The sequence below is a fragment of the Pezoporus flaviventris genome, unplaced genomic scaffold (assembly GCF_033815535.1).
Source record: "Pezoporus flaviventris isolate CSIRO_AGI_PZ_B2104156 unplaced genomic scaffold, CSIRO_AGI_Pfla_v1 ptg000036l, whole genome shotgun sequence".
NCBI classification, from domain to species: Eukaryota; Metazoa; Chordata; class Aves; order Psittaciformes; family Psittacidae; genus Pezoporus; species Pezoporus flaviventris.
This window is the reverse complement of record NW_026892584.1, coordinates 33,699,283-33,725,453: the sequence shown is the minus strand read 5'-3', so window position 1 is coordinate 33,725,453 and position 26,171 is coordinate 33,699,283. Positions and strand designations below refer to the sequence as shown.

At 39.7% G+C, this 26,171-nt stretch overlaps 1 protein-coding gene across 2 annotated transcripts in view; it reads left to right on the top strand.

Moving 5' to 3' along the window:
- The window catches only part of CCDC88C (coiled-coil domain containing 88C), a 96,108-nt gene that overhangs the window by 54,796 nt on the left and 15,141 nt on the right, over positions 1 to 26,171 (top strand). For both annotated transcript variants that reach the window (XM_061463781.1, XM_061463780.1), the window contains exons 11-20: positions 5,592 to 5,738; positions 6,076 to 6,220; positions 8,919 to 9,100; positions 13,144 to 13,281; positions 14,640 to 15,710; positions 18,039 to 18,166; positions 19,051 to 19,192; positions 19,794 to 19,982; positions 20,355 to 20,516; positions 21,608 to 21,885. In XM_061463781.1, coding sequence (XP_061319765.1) covers positions 5,592 to 5,738; positions 6,076 to 6,220; positions 8,919 to 9,100; positions 13,144 to 13,281; positions 14,640 to 15,710; positions 18,039 to 18,166; positions 19,051 to 19,192; positions 19,794 to 19,982; positions 20,355 to 20,516; positions 21,608 to 21,885 — 2,582 coding nt within the window. The remainder of the gene's footprint in view (positions 1 to 5,591; positions 5,739 to 6,075; positions 6,221 to 8,918; positions 9,101 to 13,143; positions 13,282 to 14,639; positions 15,711 to 18,038; positions 18,167 to 19,050; positions 19,193 to 19,793; positions 19,983 to 20,354; positions 20,517 to 21,607; positions 21,886 to 26,171) is intronic.

Genomic DNA, 26,171 nt, shown 5'->3' with positions numbered 1-26,171 from the left:
TTTTAAATTTAATATATAAACTAGCTAAATGAATGCCTTGGTATTTTTCCTTAGGGATTTGTAGCAGATGCAACTGTTGTTAAAATATCTGGGTGTTTTTAAGCATGACTTAGGTGGCAAATTCTTGACACCCCTTTCTTGCAACTGTTGCTTGCAGTATAAAGGAGAGACAATCTGGATCTTCTGTAGTGCCCTGAGTAGGGTGTATCAATGAGCAATGTATAGTTTTGATCCAGTAGTAGTGCCGGTTACTCAGCTTAGTCACCTGCAGCTATGCCCATCCTGGAATTAATTAATTAACTTAGACTGGAAAGGACCTTGCAGATCATCTAGACCAAGTCATTGATCACAGTATGGCTGACCTTAAATTTAGGCCAGATTGCAGTTATTTTTCTATCCTTTGAGTTCTTTGAGCCATCCTCACCTAAATCCTCAATAATTCATGTACACTTCAGCCAAAGTCAAATAAATATCCAGACTTGGTGAACACATGGAGGTTCAGTAATTGGCAGTCTCACTGTAATTAAATAAAATCCCAGGTCTGAGGTACAAGAATGATGTTGTAACTGTCATTTGCCAGGCCTCTGACCCAAAACACAAACCTTATTTCTGCTCTATAAACTCTTTGTAAACAATTCTCCTCTACCCCTAACCTAAGGGGCCAGCTAGCTGCTGCTGCTTCTGAATAGGTTCACTAAAATGCATGGTTGTTAAATGTAGTGATAGACTACAAAAGCTTGTCTTCCCTCTCAGTAATTCCTGGTTTACATTAGGAAGTATGAAGCTCTGTTTTTCTCCCTCAAGCTGACAAATCAGTCATGCGTTAACCTGGCACACTAGCTATCACCATGGCATCCTGGCATTTACCTTTTTACTGTGCACTGGAATCAGTTAGCTTCTACCTCTGCTCAAATAATTTAGCCAGAGCTGGGAGAGGAGTTCTTTAGTCTTGTCTTCATCTGAGATCAAGGGAGTAGCTGTTTCTGGTTTTGAGTTCTCAGCCTCCTTGCTTGTCCTAGAGCCAGCAGTTTCCTGCTGTGCCGTCTGCATGCTTATCTTGCTTAACGTACCACTCAGTAAAGAGACCTACACTTCAGTTTCAAATTTGTTCCAATTTTCCTCACTCCCTCTTCAACCATGTCAGGTTTTGGTGAACGTATTGAGCGTCAGAGATAAGTGCTGGCTCTCCAAGGATACCTCCCTGAAATACAATAGTGGGACAAAGAATATTTCCCTTCAATATGGCACTACTCCAGTTGTGGGCCGCAATGTGACCTGTAGCAAACATTGGTGGTGCTGCAGGTGCTGAGCTCTTCTAATATGCAGCAGGGTTGCCATCTGTTTGCAGGCTGCTCTGTGGTCTAGAATAGCTAGAGACTTTCACATTCTCACCACTCCCTCTTCCATCATTGATTGAGCCTTGGCACAGCCATGGACCGCCAGTGTTGCAGTGGCAACATGAGGCCAACTCGACCGGTCTCATGCTGATACACTCAGAGGATTCCACATGGTGTGCTATTCTGTGTTTGTTATGGTCTTGGAGTAGACCAAAGGCTGTGCACAGTGGCCAGTACCAAACTTTCTGTGGTCCCTCAGTTTTCTGTCTTCCCTGTCTCAAGTCCCCCACTCATTCAGAAGAAAGCTTAATGGCTGGAATCAGTTCCGTGTCTGCTCAGATTCCTCCCGTTGTTTGGCTTACAACTCCCAAGTTGTAAGATTTGTGCAGCAATGTAACATGGTAGAAATTTTTACTACTAGATAGTACCGTGCTGATTCATATGGCATTTGCTGGTTGCAGCTGGCTTCCTATGCTCCAAGTCTTAAAACATGAACAAGCCTTATAGAGGCACAGCAATGAAAATATAGGTACATAAAGTACCCCGTAAGCTACTTTTCTATGGTAACATGATACCTTAGGGCTCATAGTGTCTTGACAGGATTGTTAATAAGAGGTGCCAAAATGGTGAGAAGAAAAAAGTGGGTTTACCTTCATGCATCAATGCAGAAAGTTATTAAATGAGCACTTAAGAATCTTTTCCCTCTTGTAGTTCATATACACATTGGGTAGTTTGAGCAAAAAATAAGGGCTGTGCTCCATGTACGACGCTGTGACAAGCTTTAGGAACTGTGAGCAAGCTTACAAGTAGTTTCTGAAAGCACATAGTAAAAATCAGTAGCAGTGGTGGTAAGAGGTTTAAAGAGCCACTGCAGAAGGAGTGCAGAAAGAACAATTCTCTATGGGAACGTAACACATTTAGGTGTGTGTATTGTTTCCTTTTCTGTATGTCTTGACAAAGTTGTTATGAAATGACATTTTAGTTCAGCCGAGGTTCAAAGAACCTGAAGACGAATGTGCTCTGGAGTCCTTCCTGCTGAGGTAGCTTAATGAGGTCATAAGTGTGAATGTGGAGGGGCAGGCTTAATGCAGAGCTTCCTCCAAGGAGATGCTTCTCTGCAATGTGAAGCTTCCCTCCAGCATTCCTCGTCATCAAATGTTGTGCTGCTCCAGGAGATCAGGTTATTTTCTGAGGCCAGGGAGTCTGCCTTGCCCATTCTTCCCCCTTCTCACTGCACTCACATTTCCATGTGGGATGACAGGAGGTATTTATGTGAATGTTAAAGCAAAAGTAGCTCTTGTATGTTTTCATATAGCTGTCCGAGACAATGTTTGATTGTTACAAGATGTTAACTGTGTTAATAGCAGCTCAGTAGGGGCAGCTTCTGAACTGCCAGGAAGGGAGAGGTTTGAACTCTCTTTAAAAACTAGGTCTGAATATGTGTGCAGATTCTCTAGTTTCAGATTTAAACAATCTGATTACTACTTTAGGTTTCTTAAAATGTTTTCCAGTAGTAACACACCCTGATTGCGCAGCCACTGAGCCCTAGAGTTAATTGTAACCATATGAGTACACAATGCATATTCTTAAAGCTATTTCAGGGCACAGTGATACAGGATCAAACCACAATTTGTAATTTGTTTTAGAAATCACAAAAGCAGAATTATATTTGTTAGATATTAAACCATCACAATTTAAGTGATATAAAGCAAAAGGTTTGTTGTTGTTTTTAGTCCCTTGCCTAGTAAATTCAGTGTATTTAAAAAAAAAAACAAAACAAAAAAAACCCCAAAGCCAACTAATTTACTGTCAGTTTAAAAATAAACTCATAGTTAGAAAATAATGTTGGTGTGTTTGTTAATTAAAGAAAAAATAAATCTTTGTTTCAGTGGAAGCACCACCACCCCATGGCCACCACCTGCTGATTGTCTACCAAGTGGGATTTGTAGTCAGATGCATTTTTAGGTCAATTATGTTGTTCCAGTGACTTCTGTGGGAGATGTTAGTTCTGACATGTTTTAGTTAGGATAGCTTTACCTTCCAGTCCTTGAGAAATAACTCTACAAAGCTCCCATGGAGTAATTATTTAAATTATATGATCTTTTGTATATTAAGATGACCTCAAACCATGCACACACCAGTGAGCAATGTTGACCTTGCCATAGCAGGCATTTCCACCAGATTATTAATTTAACATTTCATCAGAACTGCTTTGAACTGACTTGTCCACTGCTCCTGCGTTCTCAATGGATAGTGCTTCAGTCTTCCACATATTGCAGCTCCCAGTGATGTGTGGTTTGTACCAGAGCCTGGATATGTGTATTTACTTGGCACATAGCTTGACTCTTCATGAGACACTAAAATAACAAGTTCCTGCTTGGTAGGCAGTTTTGGGGATAGTTCTGAGGTCATGTTTTTGAGGTTAGACACCACCTTACTTCTTAGGGCTGTGGTCAGGATTGAGTGTGATGATCTAGGAAAATAAACTCTTGTCATGTCGCTGTTCCATTACAGGTATTCTGGCACTTTCCATGACACCCAGCATATTTTTGTCATGTACTTCCTCTGGTCTGTCATAAGTCTAGCGTCAGCCTTTTTAGTTTGCCTGCTCTCAAGTGACCCTGTTAGACCAGACTTGGTCAAAAATGCTTGTTCTGTAAAATTAGCGTTTCAGTATTATAATTGTTTTAGTTACTTACATACTCAGACATTTTAATTGTGGTAAACCACTTTACAAACACTAACATATAGTTGTTCTTTTAATGGCACTGTAGGAGGCAAATATTTTTCTCAGATTTTGCAAGCTGGTAGCTGGCCCACTGAGAAACCAAGGGCAGTATGGTACTGAGTAAGACAGACTTTCCATATTATGCCATCTACAGTCAAGATGCAGGAAGGAACTAAGATTACTGGCTATATAAGACTATTAAATCACATCCCACTGTAGTATCTGAAGGCAAGGGGAGTGGCTGTCATCACTCTTCAACTTGTGCTTTACAGCTATCTTTTTTTCTTTTCTTTTTTTTCTTTTCTTTTTTTTTCTTTTCTTTTTAATAATTGAGCCACATGAGGCATCTTAAGGCTGATCCTACTCCCAAAAATAAGTAGGCAGTTGCTGCTTTAGCACTGAAAGGGATTTGCTCATGCCTGGTGATCTTTCAGGAATCTATTTGGTTTGGATGTTTGTGGTCTGAGAGAGCAGAGATGAACACTGATGTCAGCAGAGACTTCACATTTCTTCAGAGAATCAAATAAGCTGCTTCTTGCCCCATTATAACTCTTCTGGGCAAAAATCCTTCCTGTGTCCATTTAATTTTTTTTTAAATGCTGCTATGTTCCTGCCGTAGAGAATTCTGTCTCTGACTCAAGACTTATCTGAGGAGTAAAAGCTAGCAGTGAGGTATTGTAACTTGAAATAGACATCATTTAATAAATGCATTTAAAACATGACCAAGAGTACATGGCCAGATTTTATGCTTTGGACATTTCATGTTTCTGGAGATAAGATTCTTGAATGCATGCAGCTTCATTTGTTACTTTGAAAGGAACATTTGGAGTGCAGCATGACTGGCTTGTTTCTAATGCTGTGTCTGCAGCAGAGTAATAGGTTGAATTTTTACTCAGTAAAAACAGATCCAGAAGCTGTAGTGGATAAGCAACATGGTCTGTGCAGTTAATGCTCATGTATTTATTGCGGATGGGGCAGGGTGTGTGTTAAGAGGTAAGTATAAAACAACTTCATTTGTTTAAATTAATTAAAATTCTATTCATGAAATAAACTTTTTTAAGCAAACATTTACATGTAAGTGGACTGAAGCAGGGATATGGATACAGTTGATTTTCTGTAACTTGAGTCTCTTTGCACCTCTTTATCTAGCCTCACATAAAGCAAAACCAACTCCATTAAACATCTAAAATTTGGAGCGGGATAAAAAAGATTAGATTTTGTTTGCATTAATGACTCACAGATAATTAAATATAGTATTATCATCTCCCACTAAAATACCAGGTAAAACCTTCTTTATGAAACAGAATCATATCAAGATTTTTTTGTGTGTTGCAGTTTGCATTAATGACTCACAGATAATTAAAAATAGTATTATCATCTCCCACTAAAATACCAGGTAAAACCTTTATGAAACAGAATCATATCAAGATTTTTTTGTGTGTTGCAATGTCAGTTTATGAAAGTCACCTCATCTTTGAAAAGTCAGTTTATGTAAAGAGATTAACAGTGTTATGTTTTCTCCCTAGGAATTAAGAGAGGACAACATCATATTAATTGAAACAAAGGCCATGCTAGAAGAGCAGCTAACAATGGCAAGAGCTCGTGGTGATAAACTACATGAACTAGAGAAGGAAAATTTGCAATTGAAATCCAAACTTCATGATGTAGAGCTGGTATGTCCTCTCTTTTTTCATTATGCTAATGTTTTGACTTGTATCAGCCCTGTCATGGCCTAGTATGTTCTCACTCCAGTCAGCCTCACTACAGGTGCTTTATGGACCGGAGCTGACTCCATAGGGCCAGTTGGGTGTCTCTGCACTGCATTCTGTGGCATGTATGGTAGGCAACAGCAAACATTTAATGCTGTACATGTATTTCAGAATAAAAGCACACAGTGTTTAAGGAGATTCTTCTACCCTCTACATGTGCTGTGGTTGTAGCAGTTCAACTGACAGAAAAATCTTATGCAAGAGCTCAGCATGCCTTTTCATTCACGTGTGTATTGCACAGGACCGGGACACAGACAAGAAGAGAATTGAAGAGCTTTTGGAGGAGAACATGGTCTTGGAGATTGCACAGAAACAGAGCATGAATGAGTCTGCACACCTAGGCTGGGAACTAGAACAACTGTCTAAAAGCACAGATCTTGCAGATAGTAAGTACTAGCTGGGGTAGCTGTTGTGTTTGTGGTCTGTTTCAGAATAGGCAGCTTGGTTGACTAAGGTGGGAACAGAATTTGAATCAAAGCCTGAGAATTTCCCTCATTCAGCCACCTGATTTTGAACTTAGGTTTTGTGGAATTTCTAAAATGTATTCTTTTCATTTCTTTCACTTTCTTTTGAAAGCATTAAAATGTTTTCCTTATATTTTGTTTGTTACTGAGAGAGTGACTTTTAAATAAAATTATAAAAATTTTAAAGAAGCTTTGCAAATGACCAAGCAGAAATGTCACATTGGATATTTCTAACTGAATGGCTGGGAGGAGCCTGTGATCTTTAGTATTCTTTAGTACAATTAGTACAGACAGTTAGTGGTCTTTAAGTCCCAGGAAGTGCTGTGTGCTGAAGTCATTTATTTTTACTAGATGCTGAAAAATGTGTACAGTTAAAATAACGGGCTGATTATTTTTTTTGAATGGTTGATTTGATTTCCGTGACTATCAAAAACATAACTAATGCTTCCTTCACTACTCAGTTTTCAGCATTGGTTTCAGTGTCTAACATTCATTCTGTCTATAATACCAGCCTAAATAACAATGCAAAATGGAATTTTGCATATAAAATATAAGCTGTTTTGTGCAGTTCCATGTGCAGCTTTTACTATTTACTCACTTGATTCTGGTAAGACTTGCATGTATGGCTTTGTGTACCAGGAGCAGTTTAACTTGAAGACAAAGGAGTGTATTAGAATAAGCAGATGCTCAGTTTTCAGTAAAGCAGTCTAGAAGAATAGCTTTGTTCTGTGAAATAACTGAATGTGTGCCTGACACCAAATCTGCTTGCTGTCTATGATCCGAGTTCTATTTAATAACATTAATGGCTAATTATTTGTTGTTTTTAATTAACAATCTTGCAAAGCAGATTTACCTTAGCCTGGGAAGTGAATGGCACTCTTTCTCCTTATGTATAATCAAAGATACTTCTTATTATATTAGCCAGTGGGGAAAAAAATACAGTTCTCTCAAAACTTACCAAGTTTGATAAAATGTATTTCAGGAAATTGTAAAGCTATCGAATTTTCTGTCTTGTTTCATATAGCAAGTTTTTCCCCAGACCTGATTTGGATTTGTTAGTGATGTAATAAAAAGAAGGATGCCTGTTTTGTTTTATTATTTCCTATTTATTCATTTCTGTCAAATATAACTTCCTAAATTTGCTCAACAGAGTGGTATAAAAGAAAAGGAAGAAAAAAGATGAGAGTCTATCCCTGCTCAGCATTTCAGCACTGGAGCTTCAGAGTCTCTCTGATTAACCAAAGAAAAGAGAGTAAGAGGAACTGAGAAAAAAGTAACCATTTATATTCAATAGGAAAAAAAAGTTAGTGAAGGAAGCCTCATTTAAAAGCACTAAACCCATTAAATTTTAAAATGTTAAACTAGCTCACAGAAGTGCTGTCCTACTTTCACAATGATTCTTCTTAAGAAGTTCCATTTCAATACATGTTGCTGTTTGTACAAACTGCGTCAGTCTGCAAAGCTCTTTTGGAAAACCTTCTGTTCCTGGATTTCAAGTTAAGTCTGCAAAGGTGGCAGATAGCAGAAGATTTTAGTTGCTAGTTTGCAATATTTTATTCAAAATAATTAAAATGAGGCATGGAAAAAAGTCACTTAGATAGGCTTTGCTTCAGGACAGAACTCAAATGGATTATTTAGTTAATGTTTACTATTTCAGTCTTCATTTGACCAAAACTTTCTAGGTGATGCTCCATAAAAGAGACAAATGGGATAGTACCATTCTCAGAAATCCAACTGTTCTAAAGTATTTAGTGTGCTGTATGTAATAGTGCTGATTGTTTAGCAGGAGTGAATAATCTTCTGAGACTTCAAGATAATTTCTTATGAAATGGGGTTTAGAGGTGAAGGGTAGCAGTTATTCCAAGTGAAACAGAGTGTTGCTCTTATAATTATTTCAGGTCCTGAGCAGAGAAATGAACAGAACAACGAGGCTTTGGTACTGGGATTTAAGGCTGAGAGTTAGTAGGACTTTTGATCTACGAACATTTAGAGTAAATTAACATCTCTGTTGTAAAACTTGCGTAAATGTTGTTAGTTCTGAGATTTCAACTTTGGACACTTTTCTGGAATCAACATTCTGATAGATGTCCTGTGCCTGGCTTATCGGATAGTAAAATACCCTCCCTGACTTGGCATATTCTTGATGAAGTATCTGTAAAGATGAGCATTGGAACTCACTTCTGTAAGGTTTTTGTTTTCATGGCTAAATGTGATTGAATACGTAAGTTTTCACTTGCTTTTGGAAGTGCACCATCTTTCTGGTTTAGCAAACATGTCACAGTGGTCTACTTTCTGCCTCTATTTATTTCCTTTGATGGAAGTATGAGAGGGTATCAAAGTGTATTTTGCTACCAACATTAAACACGTTGCTAACATGTTTAAAGCAACTTTAAGAAGAGTTAGGAAAGTAACTTAAGATGGTTATCTCTTAAAATATTTAGTTATTAAAGGTCCTAATTGTTGTCTGTCAAAATGGGTTCTGTGTTTAACAAAGTGTTTACTTTGCAGTTAAGCTGAAATGATAAGGATCTGACTGCAATTATCTTCATACAGGTGAATCTTGAGTACCTAGGAAGGGAGATGTTTCTGAATTCACCTTCTGATTCTTATGTTTCAACAGCCAGAAAGTCCTTTGTGTTTGAGTTGAATGAATGCGCTTCAAGTCGCATACTAAAGTTAGAGAAGGATAATCAGAGCTTGCAGAACACAATCCAAGAGCTGAGAGATGCTTCCTTGACATCCAAAGAGAGCAGCCTAAAGTTTCTGGAACTGGAAAAGGAAAATCAACAGCTTAGCAAAAAGGTAATTCGCTTGCAGGAACAGAGCTTTTCAGCTTTTAAGCACAGTGCACCTAGGGCTGTACGGCATTCATGAGCGATGAGGGATTGAAGGGAATTCATCCATGTTCACCAGAAGACTGGGTATGTTTAGAGGCCCATCTATTCAATTGCATTCTAACATTAGTGTATTCTGTTGCCTTCTACTTCACAGCCTACTTACGTCCATCATTGTAAACAAAAGCGACTGGTCCTGTTTCATAAAAGCTATCTTTCAGTGCTCATTTTCCCCTGTCAGATTGTACTGTTGATTGTGCCCCTTTTTGTCATGTTATGGTAGTCACTACTACACAAGGAAACCCTGGCCATGTTGAACTATTGTGTTTGAAAGTTTTAATATTATTTCCATGCAAGTGAAATATATCACACAGGTGAACTCAGGTTAGTATAGTTTAAAGGAAGTCTGTATTTGCTGTCCATAGGTCTGGATCAGCTCTTCATCTTTGTCTTGTCGTTTTGGCTATTGGAAGTTCTCTTTCTGCAAAGACCTGCGTTCTTTTAAACTTTATAACAAACACGCAGATCATCACTTTTTAGTTTTATTTTTATATATACACCTGTTGCACTCTATTATTAACCATTATTATATTCAGCTGAAATGCCAGCTCAGTGCTTGTCCTTGTGAAACACAGTGCTCAGTCACCTCCAACCACTCACTTTGTTTTTGTCTGGCTAGTAACTTGCATCCTGAACTCTGATTAATTGAGCCAAGTGCTGGTGGCGAAAGATGATACTTGCTAGTCTGAGTATGAAAAATTTCCATGTCAGTTTTTTCCACATTCCTACTTTTGCTAAATTATCCAGCATATAAGGCTCATTTTTCCTTTTTTCATTACTGCTGTAACCTCTGTATCTGAGGCATTGATGCAAAGATTTCAGTCTTCTCTGGCCTGCCTATGGGCTAACTGAATGCTTTAAAGGGCAAGGGAAGAAAGAAATGCTGGTCATGGATCACCAAATTGTAACTAGCAGAATGCCAGTTCCTCTGCTGAGGAGAGCTGGTATCTATCACGGCATCATTCCATCTTCTGGAGAAAGACTTTTGCCAAGTTGAGAGACCAATTCTGCATCTTGCCCGTCTTCTGTGAGCAAGGAAAAATGCAAATATTCAGTTCACTGTACTCCTTCCACACTACCATTTATGGCCTGTTGTTTATGAGTAATTCACTCCAGCTCTAATTTACGTGCTTAAAATTTGAGATCAAGGCATATAAAGCACTCAGCAGATAACTGTGGGGTACATCAATTTAAGGCACTTGAACAACTGTGGTCAACTTTGGCTTTGCCCCAGGCAGATTTATGTGGGCACCTCTTGTTATGGCACTATATTGGTGTCAACAGCTGTGATTCCAGAATTAGTCTGATGTTGATGTTGAGTGGATGGGCAGGGTGGAGGTCACATACAGGTCTGGTAGTTAAATAAAGCAAAAACCAGTAGTGGGGAATACCTGAATGGTGAAAGGGGGGCACTGTTTGTATCAGATCAATGAGGGGAAAAAATGGCAGGTAAAAATACTACTATTAAGAGCAATTGAAATGCATGAACTCTACACCAGAGAGCGCAGAGTATGATGGGAGCCATTGACTGAATACCACAGGCTGGTCAAGCTGTTGGTAGACTTCACCCCCTGTTCAGGGAAGTTTTGGGAGAGAAAAAGGTAGCAGACAGCACTCTGTAGTCTACTACAGAGTACAGAGCATACAGAGTCCTGATACACGATGTGTAAAATAGTCTTGATTTGAGATGTTTGAATTTTCTTCTAATCTTCTCTTTCTCTAACATGTTTTTGTATTTCTCTCACGCATATATCCACTTAATTAGAGGGTATGCATGAACACAGAGTTGTGCTGGGGGAAAGGGAGATAATAGGGGAAGTCACTCTGATTCTTTGCAGAGTGTTTACTACAGTAGACCAAGGAAAGGGCAACAGTTTCTAAGGACTGTTAAAAGATAAGCACATATAAAGTCACAAGATAAGATAAAGAAGTATTTTTCCTCAAATGTTGTGTGCCTCAGGGTTTTTTCTAGCTTTCTTGAGATACCCATAGTAAAATCTTGCATCCTGAAAGTCATTTAACATCCAGATGTTTGGCTATCTGCTGATCTAGTGCTTAAAAGGATCATGTAGGCAGAACAGTGTTACTCAGGTGGTACAAAGGAGATAATATAAATGGAAGGTCACATGCACCTTTTTTTCCTTTCTTGCAAGGTTTTCAGAGGAGCTAATAATAGAAAACCCTTCTTTCAGGCACAGTCAAGTAATAGTAGTCCAAGTACCTGTCTGTATTCTTTGCATTCCCGACTTTTTTTTGGGCTGAAACAAGCTGTGAACAGTAGTTTCTTACTTGCTTTCAGTTTTCTCTGAGGTGCTAATGAAGACCAGATATTGCTGAGCTACTGAGTTTGTTCCAGCTTTCCATGAACAGTTCCTTTGAGACTAATGAACCTAAATGTGATTATATTTCTAACTGTTAAGTCCTTCTGATCTCAAATCTGGGCAGCCCCTGCTTGTTAAAACACTTCCTGTAATGAGGCACGTGTTGACATAGGCAGAGCCCAGCCTCCAGCTATTTCCCACTTGTAAGAATTACTGTTAATACCTTTTCATTGATATTTTCACTGTTGGCAGAGTTCATAATGCCAACACACAAAAATGAGCTGATGCTTGTGCAGAGCTGTAGGTACTCACAGTACTCTACAAGCCAGTAAAGGAATACTTCTTGACTTGGGGAGCCTAACTCTCTGAACCTCTTGTTTCTAATCTACTGCTTTTCAGTGCTTAGTGAATTATAAATGTGACTTTCAAAAGGAGGGAGTAAAAAAAAAATCATTCCTTGTAGGACTGGGACCTTATTCACAAATCTTTTAAATACACTGTTGTCACTAGATGGAGAGAAGAGAGAGCCAACAGAGCACAGGGAGAGAGAAGGTAAACTTGTGTCGTGGTTTAAACCCAGTCAGGTAACTTGTTCACTCACTCCCAGTGAGTGGTGCCGAGCTGACAACAATCAAGGTCCGTGTCCGTCCCGTCCCCCCTCCTGCACCGGGGCTCTCCCCTTCCCCGCTCCCGGAGGAACGGGGAGGAGGATCGAGAGAGTGCAACTCCTACGGATTGAGACAAGAACAGTCCAGCAACAAATCACCACCGCTACTATCAGCTAAAACAATGATAAGGGAAAATAACAAGGGAAGAGAATACGATACCACCGGCCAAGAAAACGAGTTCCACCCGGAAGCCCCTGTCCTTCCGGGTAACTCCCAGTTACCCCCCACCCCGGGCATGACGTGCTGTGGTATGGAATACCTCCCCGGCTAGCCCGGGTCAGGCACCCCGTCTCTGCTTCCTCACAGCTTCCCCTCCTCCCTGGCAGAGCATGAGCCTCACAGAGTCCTTGGTCAGGGTAAACATCACTTAGCAACAACCGACAACATCGGCTTCACCAACACTGTTCTCAAACTAGAAGTCAAAACACAGCACTGCACCAGTTAACACAAAGAAAAAAAAACCTGACTGCTACTGCTGAACCCAGGACAACTTGGAAGTGTTTATTGCTGCAGTGATTGTCCTTTGTTTCTGACAGTTTGGTTTTTTTTTTAATGCGGTTGCTCACTAAATTGTCTTAATAGCTCTCTCTTCATACACTGGTAGATTAAGGCCATCAGTGATGGAGAGTCTAGAAGGCAAATCCTTCAGAAAGGTGAGCACCAGAAACTTAAATAATTGACGACAGGAGCACAACAGGGTATTCAGCCAGGCAGGTGAAGCATTTCTTAGTGCTGCACCTTGCATGCTCTGATCTTATTAGGCTTGGAGATTCTTGGCACTATGAGGAAAACAAAACAGTCCATTTCCTCCTGTGGGACTGGCAAGATGCAGAAGGGAAAGATTACATCTTTCCACCATAGTCTTCATCTCATTCCTTTCTGATCTTCAAAATATCTTCAAGTTCAGACATACATTGTGTCAAGCTGTGTTTGATGTGTTTCGATGTGTTCTCTCCACACAGATTGAGAAGTTGCAAAATCAAATTGAAAAAGAGAAGCAAAGTAATCAAGATCTGGAGACCTTGAGTGAGGAGCTGATAAAAGATAAAGAGCAGCTGCAAGTCATCATGGAGACTCTAAAAGCTGACAAAGACAGACAGGTGCAAACTTCACAGATGCGATATGAAAGCATGTGCTCGGTAGTGGTAATTTAGTGATGCCATTTAAAGCATGTGGTTCAGGGAGAAGGGGCAATTTGAGGGGTTTCAAGTGCAGGTTGAACTTACTCAAATGTAGGTGAAAGGCTTCTTCAAGTGAAATATAACAACATGTGATGGTAGCTACTGCTCCTGTTGCCACGGGGATCTTCAGGCTGTTGTAAAGATAGACCTTCCCTCTTTGGGGAGAAAAGCCCTGGGTCTTACTAAATGGGATACCAGTTGGTTTTACATATACAAATAAAACCCCAGTTTATTGCAGAAGATTGGTCTTCTGACACCTATATGATTGATTTAGTTGGGGGTTTCTTAGCCATCCAACCATTTTTGCTCTATTTCAAAAAAGGTGATGAGAAAGCATTTATGTCTTCTGGATTGATGTCTTAAATGCCCTTCAGTTTGTACTACTTGCTGCAGTTCATGTGCAATGCCTTGAAACTATCTTACAGGTTTGTGCAAGGTATCATCTGTATTAATTTGACTAGTGAAGAAAGGCAGACACAGATCATTGGAGAGTGGTCTGTATATTTTCACCCTGTATTAAGATCTGCTCCAAGTTTTGTGGGTAAAGGTTAAAGAACAAAATGCCTTATTTGTGTAGCATTCTTCATCTTGAAGGGTTCTTACCCAGACTTCTACCCAGGAAACTGCACTTTACCCCCAAAGTCCTGCATTTCAGTTAGAGCACATATAGACTCTTTGTGGTAAGAATTAATGAATGCTTCACAGGTAGGGCAGGAAGTAAAACCAGAAGTACCCTCAATCACCAGAAAGGGCAGGTTCTGAATTTTTTCTTTGTCTCAGGCCTTTTTGATTTCTGTGGATTTTGTCTAGATAAGAATCTAATGCGCATTACAGTGTAAATCACAATTGCTTCAGCTGAAATTTGACCAGTGGGATAAGTGTATTGTTCTTACAGAAAGTGTGTCCTTAATGAGATCTATAAGTAAGTTCTCAAAAGTTTCAAACATTATGGAGTTGGTAAACCTAGACAGAAAGATACCATTTATTAGGAATAATTCCTTACAAAGCATCTTCTCCAAGGTGTTTTCTGCCTTGAACTTCTTAGCTGGTAGCACGAATATAGCACCACTTTTAATCTGTTAGAATCGTGGGGTGTCAGAGGTAACTTTTTTTTTCATCACTTTAGGTTGTTGGTTTTAGTCAGGGAAAACTATTGAGAAATTGGTCTTGAATTAAGTGGATATGGTTTTGTTAACAGTCATCTGTCTGCTTCAGGACTAACTTACGCTGCTCTTTGTAAGGTAGATAAGTAACATTTGTGTGGTTTTTTTATGTAGATAAAGGACCTTAAACAAGAAAACGATCACCTTAATCAAGTGGTTTTGTCGCTGAGGCAAAGATCTCAAGTGAGCAGTGAGGCAAGAGTAAAAGATATTGAAAAAGAGAACAAGATCCTTCATGAAACGGTTACAGAGACAAGTAGCAAACTGAGCAAGCTGGAATTTGAGAAGAAACAATTGCAAAAGAACTTTGACCACGTTAGAGAAAAAGTGGAACGAGTGGAAGAGATGGAAAAAGAGCTCCATCGGCTGGAGAGGGAGAATGAACAGCTCACAAAGAAGGCAGCAGTGATGAAAATAGTGACGGAAAAAGTGGAAGTTCTTGAGCAGGAGAATGGGGATCTGGAAGTGGAAAATAGGAAGCTAAGAAAATCCCTGGACACATTGCAGAATATTTCCATCCGGCTTGGGGACCTGGAAAGGGACAATAAGCAATTGGATGAAGAAAATCTGGAGCTTAGAAAAGTGGTGGAGACGATGAGATTTACCAGCGCAAAAATGGCAAAAATAGAAGCAGAAAATAAAGAGTTGGAGAGGGAGAAAGAGGACTTAAGAAAGAACGTGGAAATGTTAAAAGCAATGAGCAAAAAATCAGAGAGGCTGGAGCTAAGCTATCAGAGTGTCAGCTCTGAAAACCAGAGACTTCAGCAAATTGTAGAGAACAGCAGCAAAAGGATACAGGAGTTAGAAAAAGAGGTACAGGAAATGGAGAGTGAGAATCAGGTCCTCCAGAGAAACCTTGCGGAGCTAAAGGTTTCTGCCAAACAGCTAGAGAGGTTGGAAAAGGAGAACAAAGCCCTGGAACAAGAAATGTCTCAGCTTGAGAAAGACAAAAAAATGTTAGAGAAAGAAACAAAACGGCTTTGGCAGCAAGTGGAGCTGAAAGATGCTTTTTTGGATGATAGTACAGTAAAGTTGGCAGTTGCTGAGAAAGAAAACAAGACACTAGAAAAGGAAATTGCTCGATTCAGAGATTCATCTAACAAACTGAAAGAATTTGAAAAGGACAATAAAGATCTCATAAAGCAAGTTACAATTGATAAAAAAACACTGGCTACATTGAGAGAGGTAAGCAAAATAATATTGCTGGTTTCGATATAATGCTGGTTTTTTATTTCAGCTCTGTGAAGTACCAGAGGAAGTCATCTATCTCATGACTGTTTAATTCATGAGCCAGGAGATCTTCATAGCTTTATCAGCCATCACTGGATAGTGTTGCCTTGCAAAGTGGAACCTGCCATGAATTGCCACGTAGCACTTTGTGTCCACAAACACAATGTCTCTAAGTGCTGTCTTTTTTCATGATGAGTAGGGTTTTAACACAGTTCCCACGTGGTAGCTGTAAACAGAAAGGTTTGATACTTTCTCTACCCCCATGACCACAAAACTGTTAACTGCTAACATGATGCCAGCAGGCAAGATTGACTCTTAAGCATAGAAATTAGAGGACTTATTGAGGACACATTAATATCTCTGTTCTAAACCAGGTTTAGTTAAGACAAGGACCATCCCAGATGACCATCCTAACCCTTTCAATAGCAGCTGCACCAAGTTTTTGCTTTATAACTACCTACAGCTTTTTCCTCCCAAAAGCTTCCCTGCAGAGTGAGAGCATGCTAATAAGCAGCAGTGATCTCTTCCAGTATCACCCTCAACTGCAGAATGCAGTAATCTCAATGTTCCTAGTAGTGATCTTTTAAAAATACACAATTAGCATTATGACATTGTCAAACTAGTGATATATGTGCCAGAACCTGGTACTTCAAGTGACCCATGGGCATATTCAGGTTATTGCAATTTTCTCTTGTTGCCTGCCCCAGCTGCTGTTGTCTTGCCAGAAACAGTATTTCCTGTGAAAGAGCATTCAAGGGAAAACGGTGCTGTGGTAGCTGAGTAGAATAAGTTTAGCAAGACTAATGTAGTAAGCAATTACATACTTGTAGATTTATTTTAGTTTTTGAAACATTAGTGTAATTTTGAGGAGGAAAAGAAATCACAAACATTTGAAGCAGTCCGAAGTTGTGTTTCTATCCAACTTTCCTTAAAAATAAATAAAATAATATAATTTCTGAGAAGGCTCCTTTTTAATCTTTCCCTTCCCAGACTTCTGCAAATTTCCAGTGGTGCAGACCCATAAAGCATCATATCTTTTTTTCCCTAGTTAATTTCTATAGATTCTACAGAAGGAATCCATGGATGTTAAAGGACTTGTTTACAGACCGTTGGCCTGGCACTGACGTTAACTTTACCTTTTTTTTTTCCCTTGCCATATGAATGAATACGTGTCTAAATTTGTGATATCAGATGACTATTGAATATCTGCAGTTTATGTTTAACAATGTGGTTTTTTGTTTGGGGGAGGTGTATTCTTTCTTGCTTTTATTTGCTATCCAGGATATTTTTATTTCTTACTTGAAGTGCTTTAGTAACTTTGTTGTTCTTCATTGTTCTTGTTTAAGAAAACTTTGAGCAGACAGCTAAGCAATGTAGTTCTCTAAAGTACATTTGCATTTCAGAATGCAGTGAATGGTAGGAATCTGAACTTGGCTATGCAGCAAAGATGATTTGTCCTTTTTAAACATGCTGACAGGTATTATGTCTTTTCAGGCCATTTCCATACAGACCGCTTGACTGGCATAACAGCAAAGTGTTGTCCTAGTAAACCTTCTGGTACAGCTCCATCAAATCTCCTCCTCATATGACTTCCTTGTCTGGTTCTGCTTGAGTTTCTTTTGAAGAAACCTAAACGAAACCAGAACAGGCCAGTAAATACCATCACAGCTGTCCAGTCTCCAGAGCTGTCCTGTCTCTTATGTGACAATGTAATTAGGGTTTTTTAATGTTGGCGGTATTTTACCAGAAACTCAGGGTCAGTCGTGAAAATGCACGATTACCAGGGGACTTGGTAATAACATCTTAACCATATTATTTCAGGAAACTTGCATGCTGAAATCTTGTCACTCCTCTGCGTGCGCCCGTCTTGGCTTGGCTTTTCAGCAGGGCGCTTTGTCCTAGCTGAGAGGTGGGAACTCCCTCTGCTGGTGTCTCCTGACCTGCACATATCCCTTCTGTGGCACAAGAACAGGATGTTTCCTGGCATGCCCACATTCCCCCCTATTTTTGAAGGCAGTCAGGATGCCAGTATTGGCAGAAGTAATTCAGTACAGTGAGTGAGCCAAAGGCCAAAAGAGGCATTCTTCAGATTTATTCCAAATAAATTATAAATAAAAGCAGTTTAATTCTGTACTCGGCTGTCGCCGATAAAGAATTGTAGCTGACCTTCTTGAACTAGGATTTCATCCAGTAAGTTTTTCAGTGCTTTATTTAAAAAAATACACTGCTGGTAAATTAGCACCACCCTTTGCACAGCAACTAATCATCATAGTGCTGTTACAGGATTTGGTCCTGGAGAAGCTGAGGAGTCAACAGTTGTCTAGTGAGCTGGACAAATTGAGCCGGGAACTGGAGAAGATAGGTTTGAACAAAGACCTGCTGCTACAGGATGACAATGGCAATGACGACACGTAAGAAAACTGAGCTAACTTAGTCATTCTTTTGACTCTGAAGGCTTTTACTCAGCCTAACTCAAGCCCTTTACCTTTCTTTGTGATTCTCATCTGTCCCACTCCAATTACCCGTACCAGTTTTGGATATAAAGCAGATTTTTTTTCTGTAGGAAGCTTGCAATATACTGCAGGTTTTGCAAAACTTTTTCTTCAGTGGAAGGAAAAAATGCCATTTTCTGTCTCTCATTACCACAGTCCCACTCTACTACCCAATAGAGTAGCCAAGTAGCTATTTCAGTGTGTATTCTTTATATTCTCTTTACATGTAAAAATAGTGTCTAATAAACAGTGGCTGTCATTACTCCACGTAACTGGTGATCCAACCACCCTTTAATATAAACATAGATGTTGACTAAGAAATTCCTGACTGCGAGGAATTCCTTTGCATGTCCTATAGTAATGGACAAAGAAACCCCCACAACCCATCTGTATATAGGCCTCTTAGTAAGATCTAATTAGAGAAACATACCCATGTCTTAAGAGTCTTTAGAATCTACTGTGGATTTTTCTTGTCCTGAATGTACAAAAGAACCATGAGAAGAAATTTCTGTAGTGTAATTGGGCAAAAAAGAAGAAAAACTTATTTTCTTTCAAGTTATGTAGCTCTTAGTTCTGTAGAGCTATGCTGGTGCTACTTCTATTAAAGTTTTCCCAAGGCAAGTTCCCCAGCTATAATATATCAGTAGCAATCTGTGGCAGTAGAGAAAATAATTTTCCTGAAGAAGCAAACACATATAATACAAAGTGGTGAGATTTGGTATGGGTGAAGGTGAAGTCCCCTGTATAGATGGTGGCTCATATCCTAGCAGCAGATATTGGAAAGCTGTTCTCATGTCTTTCAGAAAATACAAGTTTCTGGAAAGCAAAACCGAATCAGCACTAAAAATGGCACTAGCTGTGAAAGAGGAAAAGATTGCAATGCTGGAAGCTCAAGTGAAAGACTCTCTGAACTTGAACCAGCAGTTACAGAATGATCTAAATATGGTAAGAGGTTAACTGAATTTTAATTGCTCACTATGTGGTTAGATGCATTCACATGCATTTTGTTCTTTTTCACTCAGCAGAACAAATTATCTCTACTTCCTCACCCTTACACATGCATTTCCCAAAAGGCTTTTTTGACTGGATTACTTTCTCTTGTCCCTTTCTATATAATGGCACCAATTTCAGGAAAGCTGTTGGGCTGGGGGCACAGCAAGGGGGTGTTAGTTTTTTTCGTTTTTTTTTTTTTTTTGCTTAACCACTGTTTGCAGATCTGTGTTTCCCTATGGCTTTTTCATTACTATGGCCTTTGTTTTGTACCTTGTTTAATGAAAGGCTGAAGAAGACTGCAGTTGAATGATTTCACCTAAGAACAGCTTGCTTGTTAGGTGACAGTGAGTCAAAGGGCGCCTTATTGGAGGCCAAGAGACATGGATTCCTCCGCCTGTCTGTGTCTCAGTTCCCCCATCTGTGAAGTGAGGGTAATGATTGTTAAGTCTGTTAAAGTTCCTGCAGTGAAAGAGTGGAACTGCATATCCCATCATTAGTAATATAAAATCCTACTTAAATCAGTGTTGAAGGTTGTTACTTGCTGGCTTTTCAGGTAAAGAAGGACTTTGATGCACTTAAGCAGACTAAACAGGATGGGCAGTATGCTCAGAAGTCACTGAGTTATTCTGCAGAGAAACTCATTCCCAACCACCAAATGACTGAGAAGATGGAAATGGGGCACCAGGAAGCTACCATGGAGCTGCTGAAACTGAAGGATAGGGCAATTGAACTGGAAAGGAATGTAAGCCTTCTCCTGTTTCCTGTTATCTCTCAGACTTCCCCTGCAATCATGAGTGGGTTGCTAGGAACTAGATTTTGAGCTTATACAAGTCTTCTGGTTTTCTGGAGCTCATTAAGTCTACCAAATTCTTCGGGTATCTTAGGAGCACATAGGACTTTTTTATTATATGTGTCATGTACATCATCATTGCCAGGATTGATTCTTTGTATAACATCTGTCCTACCTTTATTTAATGCTGGGAAGAGTTTGCTCTTGCACATTTGTTGCAGAATGATCATTGCTAATTGGTTCTCACCTTTGATAGGACTCCAAGTGATCAAGACAGCTGTTTCTTTCCTTCCTGTCACCCATTCAGTGCCATCTCTCTTTCAGAATGCAGCTCTACATACTGAGAAGCAGCTGCTTAAAGAACAGCTGAAGCATTTGGAATCACAGAACATGTCCTTCAACAATCAGATCCTGACACTGCAGAAGCAAAATGTCTTCCTTCAGGAGCACAACACTGCCCTGCAGACACAGACAGCTAATCTCCAGGTCAGGACAACCTTGCACCTCTCTGCCAGGAGACTGGATTTGATTACAGTAGTGTGGAGAAGATGGCAGCTAATAAGAAAACATCTGTATTGGTAGGCTGGATGTAGTGATGTAAAGACAAGGTCCATAAGGTGGAGCTTAGTTTGAGGTCTAAACTTCTCTAAGCTAGAAGGGAAATCAGCTCTGTAACTAATGTCTGTTAGCTGTTTTCATTAAGAAGGTAGTTACTTAGAGGAAAGCTGTTAAAGTCAATCCAGCAAACTCCAGCTGCACTTCTGGAATAAAAGATCTTTTTTTTCAGTTAATGGTATGCCTGTGAAAGAGCTTGGAAGAAATGAGGACACAAGTTAGCTCCCAAGAGGCATTGTAGCAATAAGCTCCAATCACAATTTTCATATTTTCATACAAAATGTCAAAGCTGCTGGAGGAAAAGTAATAGTCTTAAAAATTAATTTTGAAAAAATAGCTTGAGAGATAGAAGAGTCTTAAAGGACAGTATTGGATTAGCTCTGATTTTATATTTTTTTTACTGTGACTTTCTCTTATCAAGCTTTGCTTCTTGCATCTTCACAGATGTTTTTCGTTTGTTCTCTTTGTTTCTCACCTGTAATTGAAATATGTACGCAACATGAGAAGTCAATGCACTACCTGTGTACTGAAATCAGATTTCTATGTCCCCATGCAAAGTGGTGCAGATGATTTTGTTGATTTTGCATGAACATAAGTTTTCATTACTTGTACACAAGCATCAGGTGACTTAGCTTTGTACATGATTCAGAGATGCAGCTCAGTTGCAAGTATTCTGGCTTATCTTGGTCTTCCAGGCTCAAGAGCTTCTACTGTTAAGACAACAGTTTTTCAGTTTAGAGGTTATCCTGTTGTTTTTTGACTGCTGATAGCATGGCTTTATGTGGTGCACACTACCAGCAATAATACCAAAACAATGACTAATTGTCTAAATGTCTTAAGTCTACAAAGCAACGGATGCATTCTTGAATAACTCTATACAGATACAAGCTGCCACTACATGTTTGTTGTATGTACTAGTAGGTGTAAATAAGTAATACCTGCTTTTATTTGAGAAACTTTAGGTAGAAAATTCAACTCTCAGCTCCCAGAGTTCTTCACTGATGGCCCAGAATACTTTACTCCAAAATCAGCAGACAGCCAAGGAGAATGAGAATGAAAATCTACTGAAACAGAAGGAGCAGCTGAAAGCTGAGTATGAGTCATTGCTTCAGGACCATGAACACCTTGCTTCACTACATGAACGGCAGTCAGCAGAATATGAAGTCCTAATAAACCAGCACAGCTGCTTGAAAACATTACACAAAAACTTGGACCTGGAGCACAAAGGTCTTGGTGAGAGGTATGATTACTGCCCAGGGGCGCAGAATAGCCGGAATGTGCCCGTGTTACAATTTTAGCCTTAAATGGATGTCTCCAATTACAAATGGAAGCTACTAAATCATTCTCCTAGAAAAGTGTCTTTTCATTCTTGCTGTCATTAGGAGATTAGATGAAAACACTTGCAAAGCTGTAAATTCTGGACCTCTAAAGGTGGTAGACCTTTAATGACTGATGAAATTTAGCGAACGTGAGCTTAGGCCTTGGGGATGCTTTATCAGAGATGAATGCCTTTCCTGTGTTTAAGGATCTGTGCTACAAGCCTTAGCAGTGCACCTTTATGGTGCATGCAGCCTTAAAAAAGTTCTCCCGGATCTACTATGTGGGGTATCTTTTCTAGTCATAGAGTAAGGTCTGCAAGTCACCTAGGTAATTACCTGTGTGAGTAGTACATATTTTGTGAAGTTTAAGTCATTGAAGATTGTGTGTGGCATCAGCTGTGCAACAGTATGATATATGATGACATATGATGACATATGATGTACTGCTACATAAATGTTGCTTCACCTACCCCGCAAAACTTTTCTTATATAACTTAGTGATTTTCCTCAAAATACTTGTATTTAGGTTAGTTTCTGTGCAAAACCATAAGCTGGATTCAGAGCAACTCAGTGGTAATCTTTCAGGGTGGAGTGAAACCTGGTGCTAAAATTTTCTTTCCCAAACACTAAGGAGCTGGCGATACAACGTGCAATGGATTTCGATAAAGTGTAGAAATAAGCCTATTGTGATTAAAATATCCACCAGGCTGTGTGACAGTACAGCTGCTTGGCTGTCAACTAAATGAGCTGTAAGTGATTACACAGATGCTGTTCCTGCTTACCAAGTCTCTTTCAGACTGATTAATGGTTCTCATTGATTCAGGCTTTGCCTGAGATTATCACACTGTGGTGTGTTGAGGCAGTTTGCTGGATTCTTTCTTTTCTTGATGAGTACCAATTATTAAGTATTTTTAGTTTGAGGGAATAACTTCAAAACCTGTTTTTAGAAAACAGGTTTTGATCTCTAGTGAAAGTGTTCAGATTATCATTGTAAACATTAACAGTTGGGACTGTCTGTTACTGAGGTGTGATGGCTAGTGAGAGATATTGCAGAGGAGCAGATGGTGGCCTTTTCTGTACTCAAAGCAGGTTGATTTTGGCAGTTCTAAGAGCACAGTGTCCTCCTCAGCAGATCTGTCTCAAAAGATACTTACCAAGGTGATTTGTCCAAGGACAGCCTGTGTCTCCATTTGGCTGGCAGAAAAAGGAGACAAGCTTAATTTTTGTCTGTGTGTTCTGTTTTGCCTCCATCATGATCATGTGCTGTGTGCAGTTCAGCTGGCTGAGGGAGCTGAGGGGAGAAAGTTAGAAAAACAGCTGTAAGAAAATGTTTTCTTCTGCTACTGAGGTATTTAACTGCTAAGATGAAATATCTCACTTTCAACTTCAGATAGAGTGCTCTACCTGCTAAATTTTCCCAGAGCAGCTTTGTGCAGCCAAGAAGTTTGTGCTGCATCTAAGAGATGAGTTTTCTTTGTTGCAACTCCAAGGTAATTGTTTTAGCTCAGTTGGTGACAGCAGTGTAATCATGGCAGGATGGTACTCCTGCGCGAACCTCTGGCTGCAGCTTGTCTAGAAAAACTCACAGCAACTTTAGTTAGCATGTGGACTCTTAACACTGTGTACAGCCAAGGTCCCCAAGGTTTGTGTAGTTCATTCTGATGCATTCTAACCACAGAATATTTTCTGCACCTGAGCAAACTTCATTAAACCTCCTTCAGCTCTCTATGCACAGTATTAGCACTGCAGTGGGGATTTAATAATGGGTTGGGTGTAACTGCAGTGAAATGGCCTGTCGTAGCCCAGCAAACCACAGACATGTGGGTTTGACTTAACAAGAAAAGGAGAGTTAGTATGTTAGGGTCATTTTCCAGTAATAGCTGTTTCTCGGCTTCGTGGTGTTTGACTGACCATCTCAGCAAACACAGAAAGGCTGGACTCTTTTGCTGCATTTTTTTAAATTGCTTTACATGTTACACATTATAAAGGGGAGGTAATAACTCACTCAATACAATTCATTAGCAGATCCTTGAGCATTTTCTTTGTGGCTTACTCTGAAGAAGCCTAATCCTGCAGAGACACTGGGAAAACTCATCTCGATGGAAAAAAAAAAAAAAAAAAGCCCAAAATGACTCTGCTGTGAGGGTTACATGTTGCAGGGACTTGTATTAATTATTATGTTACCACTGCTGGCTGATAATTTTCTTCTGGATTCTCTTTACCATATGATTTTTATCATAGCTGAGCATTTTTAAAGTTTTCTTAGTCACAAATGCCTACCCACAGTAATTCTGCTAACAAAGCAGCAGAGTGAAAACCAAAAGGAGTAAAGAGGAATATGTTTGTTTAGTCCCAGGAATGGATTGCTCCAGAGCCAAATGGATTTTATTTGCTTGCATAAGAATCTTTTAAAAACCCCTCTGTCCAAGTACCTGATACCTAAAGTGGTGTGAGCACGAGTGTTGAATTGCCTACAGGATGGGTAACCTTGACCCCAGTGGTTTAGAGCTTGTCAGGTTGCACAAATCTTGCTCAAATAGCAGGCACCATGTTGAATCTGGACTACAAGAAAATTTTGCCTTGAGATTTCATTAGGGCTTCAGAGATACAGAATCACTTGCATTGTTGCAATCTTTCCTTTTTTACCTTTCACTGAATATCTGGGGGAGCAGCTGTGGTCTACCTCAGGTGTGGGTTCTCATGCTCAAAGGCAGCATGTGGATCTGGGCCAAGCTGGTATAACTGGACCAGTATACTGCTTCCCTCCAAGCAGTCCTCTTTAAAAAATAGAGGGCTTGATTAAAAATGAACAGAATAGCCCTATCATACAGAAATGGCAAAAGAATTCACAACACGGTTTCTGCAGAGGCAGTCATGGTAATCTCTGCCAAATGACTGTGGAATTTGTCTTCTTAGACTCTGGATTGCCACGCTATCTTAAATATTTCTTGGAGTTGGATGTGAAACCTTCCTCTGCTTTCAAGTTCTTCTATTTGGTGTACAGATACTGAATTTGAAATGTCCTGGAGCTGAATGGAGGAGGAAAACAAATAGATGAGGTTAATTAAACTTCACTGCTGTTAGTGGGAATGAATAGCAAAAAGCAGCTTTTGTCTGGGAGGCAGGTACTTTTCTGTGTGGCCCTTAAATGGACTGGAATTTGGGACAGGCTGTAATTTGACCCCAGGATGAAGAGAATGGTAGCTTGAAAGGAGAACAAGTTGGCAGGAGTCAGTGTATTTGGTGCAGTCTGCTGCTTTTGTTTTGAAGTTTTCATGGCTGCAGAGTAGCTTTGCTCTGCATTCATCTGGTTTGGGATGAGAATCACGGATAGAGAATGCTTGTTCTCTAGCTTTTCCAAGCAATGCTGCATCTTCCATCTAATTGCTGTTTTAAAATTGCTTAGAAGGATGTTTCTCCATGACTGGTACAGGTGTGTCTGGCCAAGGATATTTTGGGGCAATATTCTTTTATCACAGTCACAGAAAAATGTGCTGATGACTTTTGATGTTCACTGCACAGGTGTCCCCAGCGGCTTTTGCTGGCATGAGTGTATAGGCACAGACCCTAAAGAAGGCCACCAGAGGGAAAAAAAAAAACATTTGAGAACAGCTTGCTGTTTTGCAATGCAGTCTTAAGCCACTTCATTCTTTGCAGTGTTTTCCAAATGCAAGCAGTGTAGCAGCTCAGGGAAGCTGAGCCTGCCTAATCCATGCCTGTGTCAAGTATCAGGGGAGTTGTTACACACCTGTTATTGTAGCATTCCAGAGATGTAAATCAAAGACATAGTTGGTGGTATCTGCCTGTCTCTCCACCCTGAATGATTCACACGCAAGTTGTATAAACCGAGTAAGAGTGGAAGCCTGAGCATGAACACCAGCGTTGCTCTTGAGTTTCTCACTAGTGAACAAGTAGAGCCACTCAAGCAGGTGGGTCAGCTTCTGCTTAAAGGTGTTTTGCTGTCAGCTCACTGATACTAGCCTCATCATCTGCCAGGAATATGTAGGAGATTATTACCTATCCATGATGCCATTAGCTATGTGTATAACCTAATCTGCATTAGTTTGTTACCTAATAAGATGTTGCTCATTCTACTGCTTTTGTGTTGCTTTATGACTGCTATTTTCTGCTTTTTAGACAGGTTTTTGAAACCTGTCACTGATAATTATTTGTGAATTGATTGCAGTTTAATGGTGCAGTTAGCACT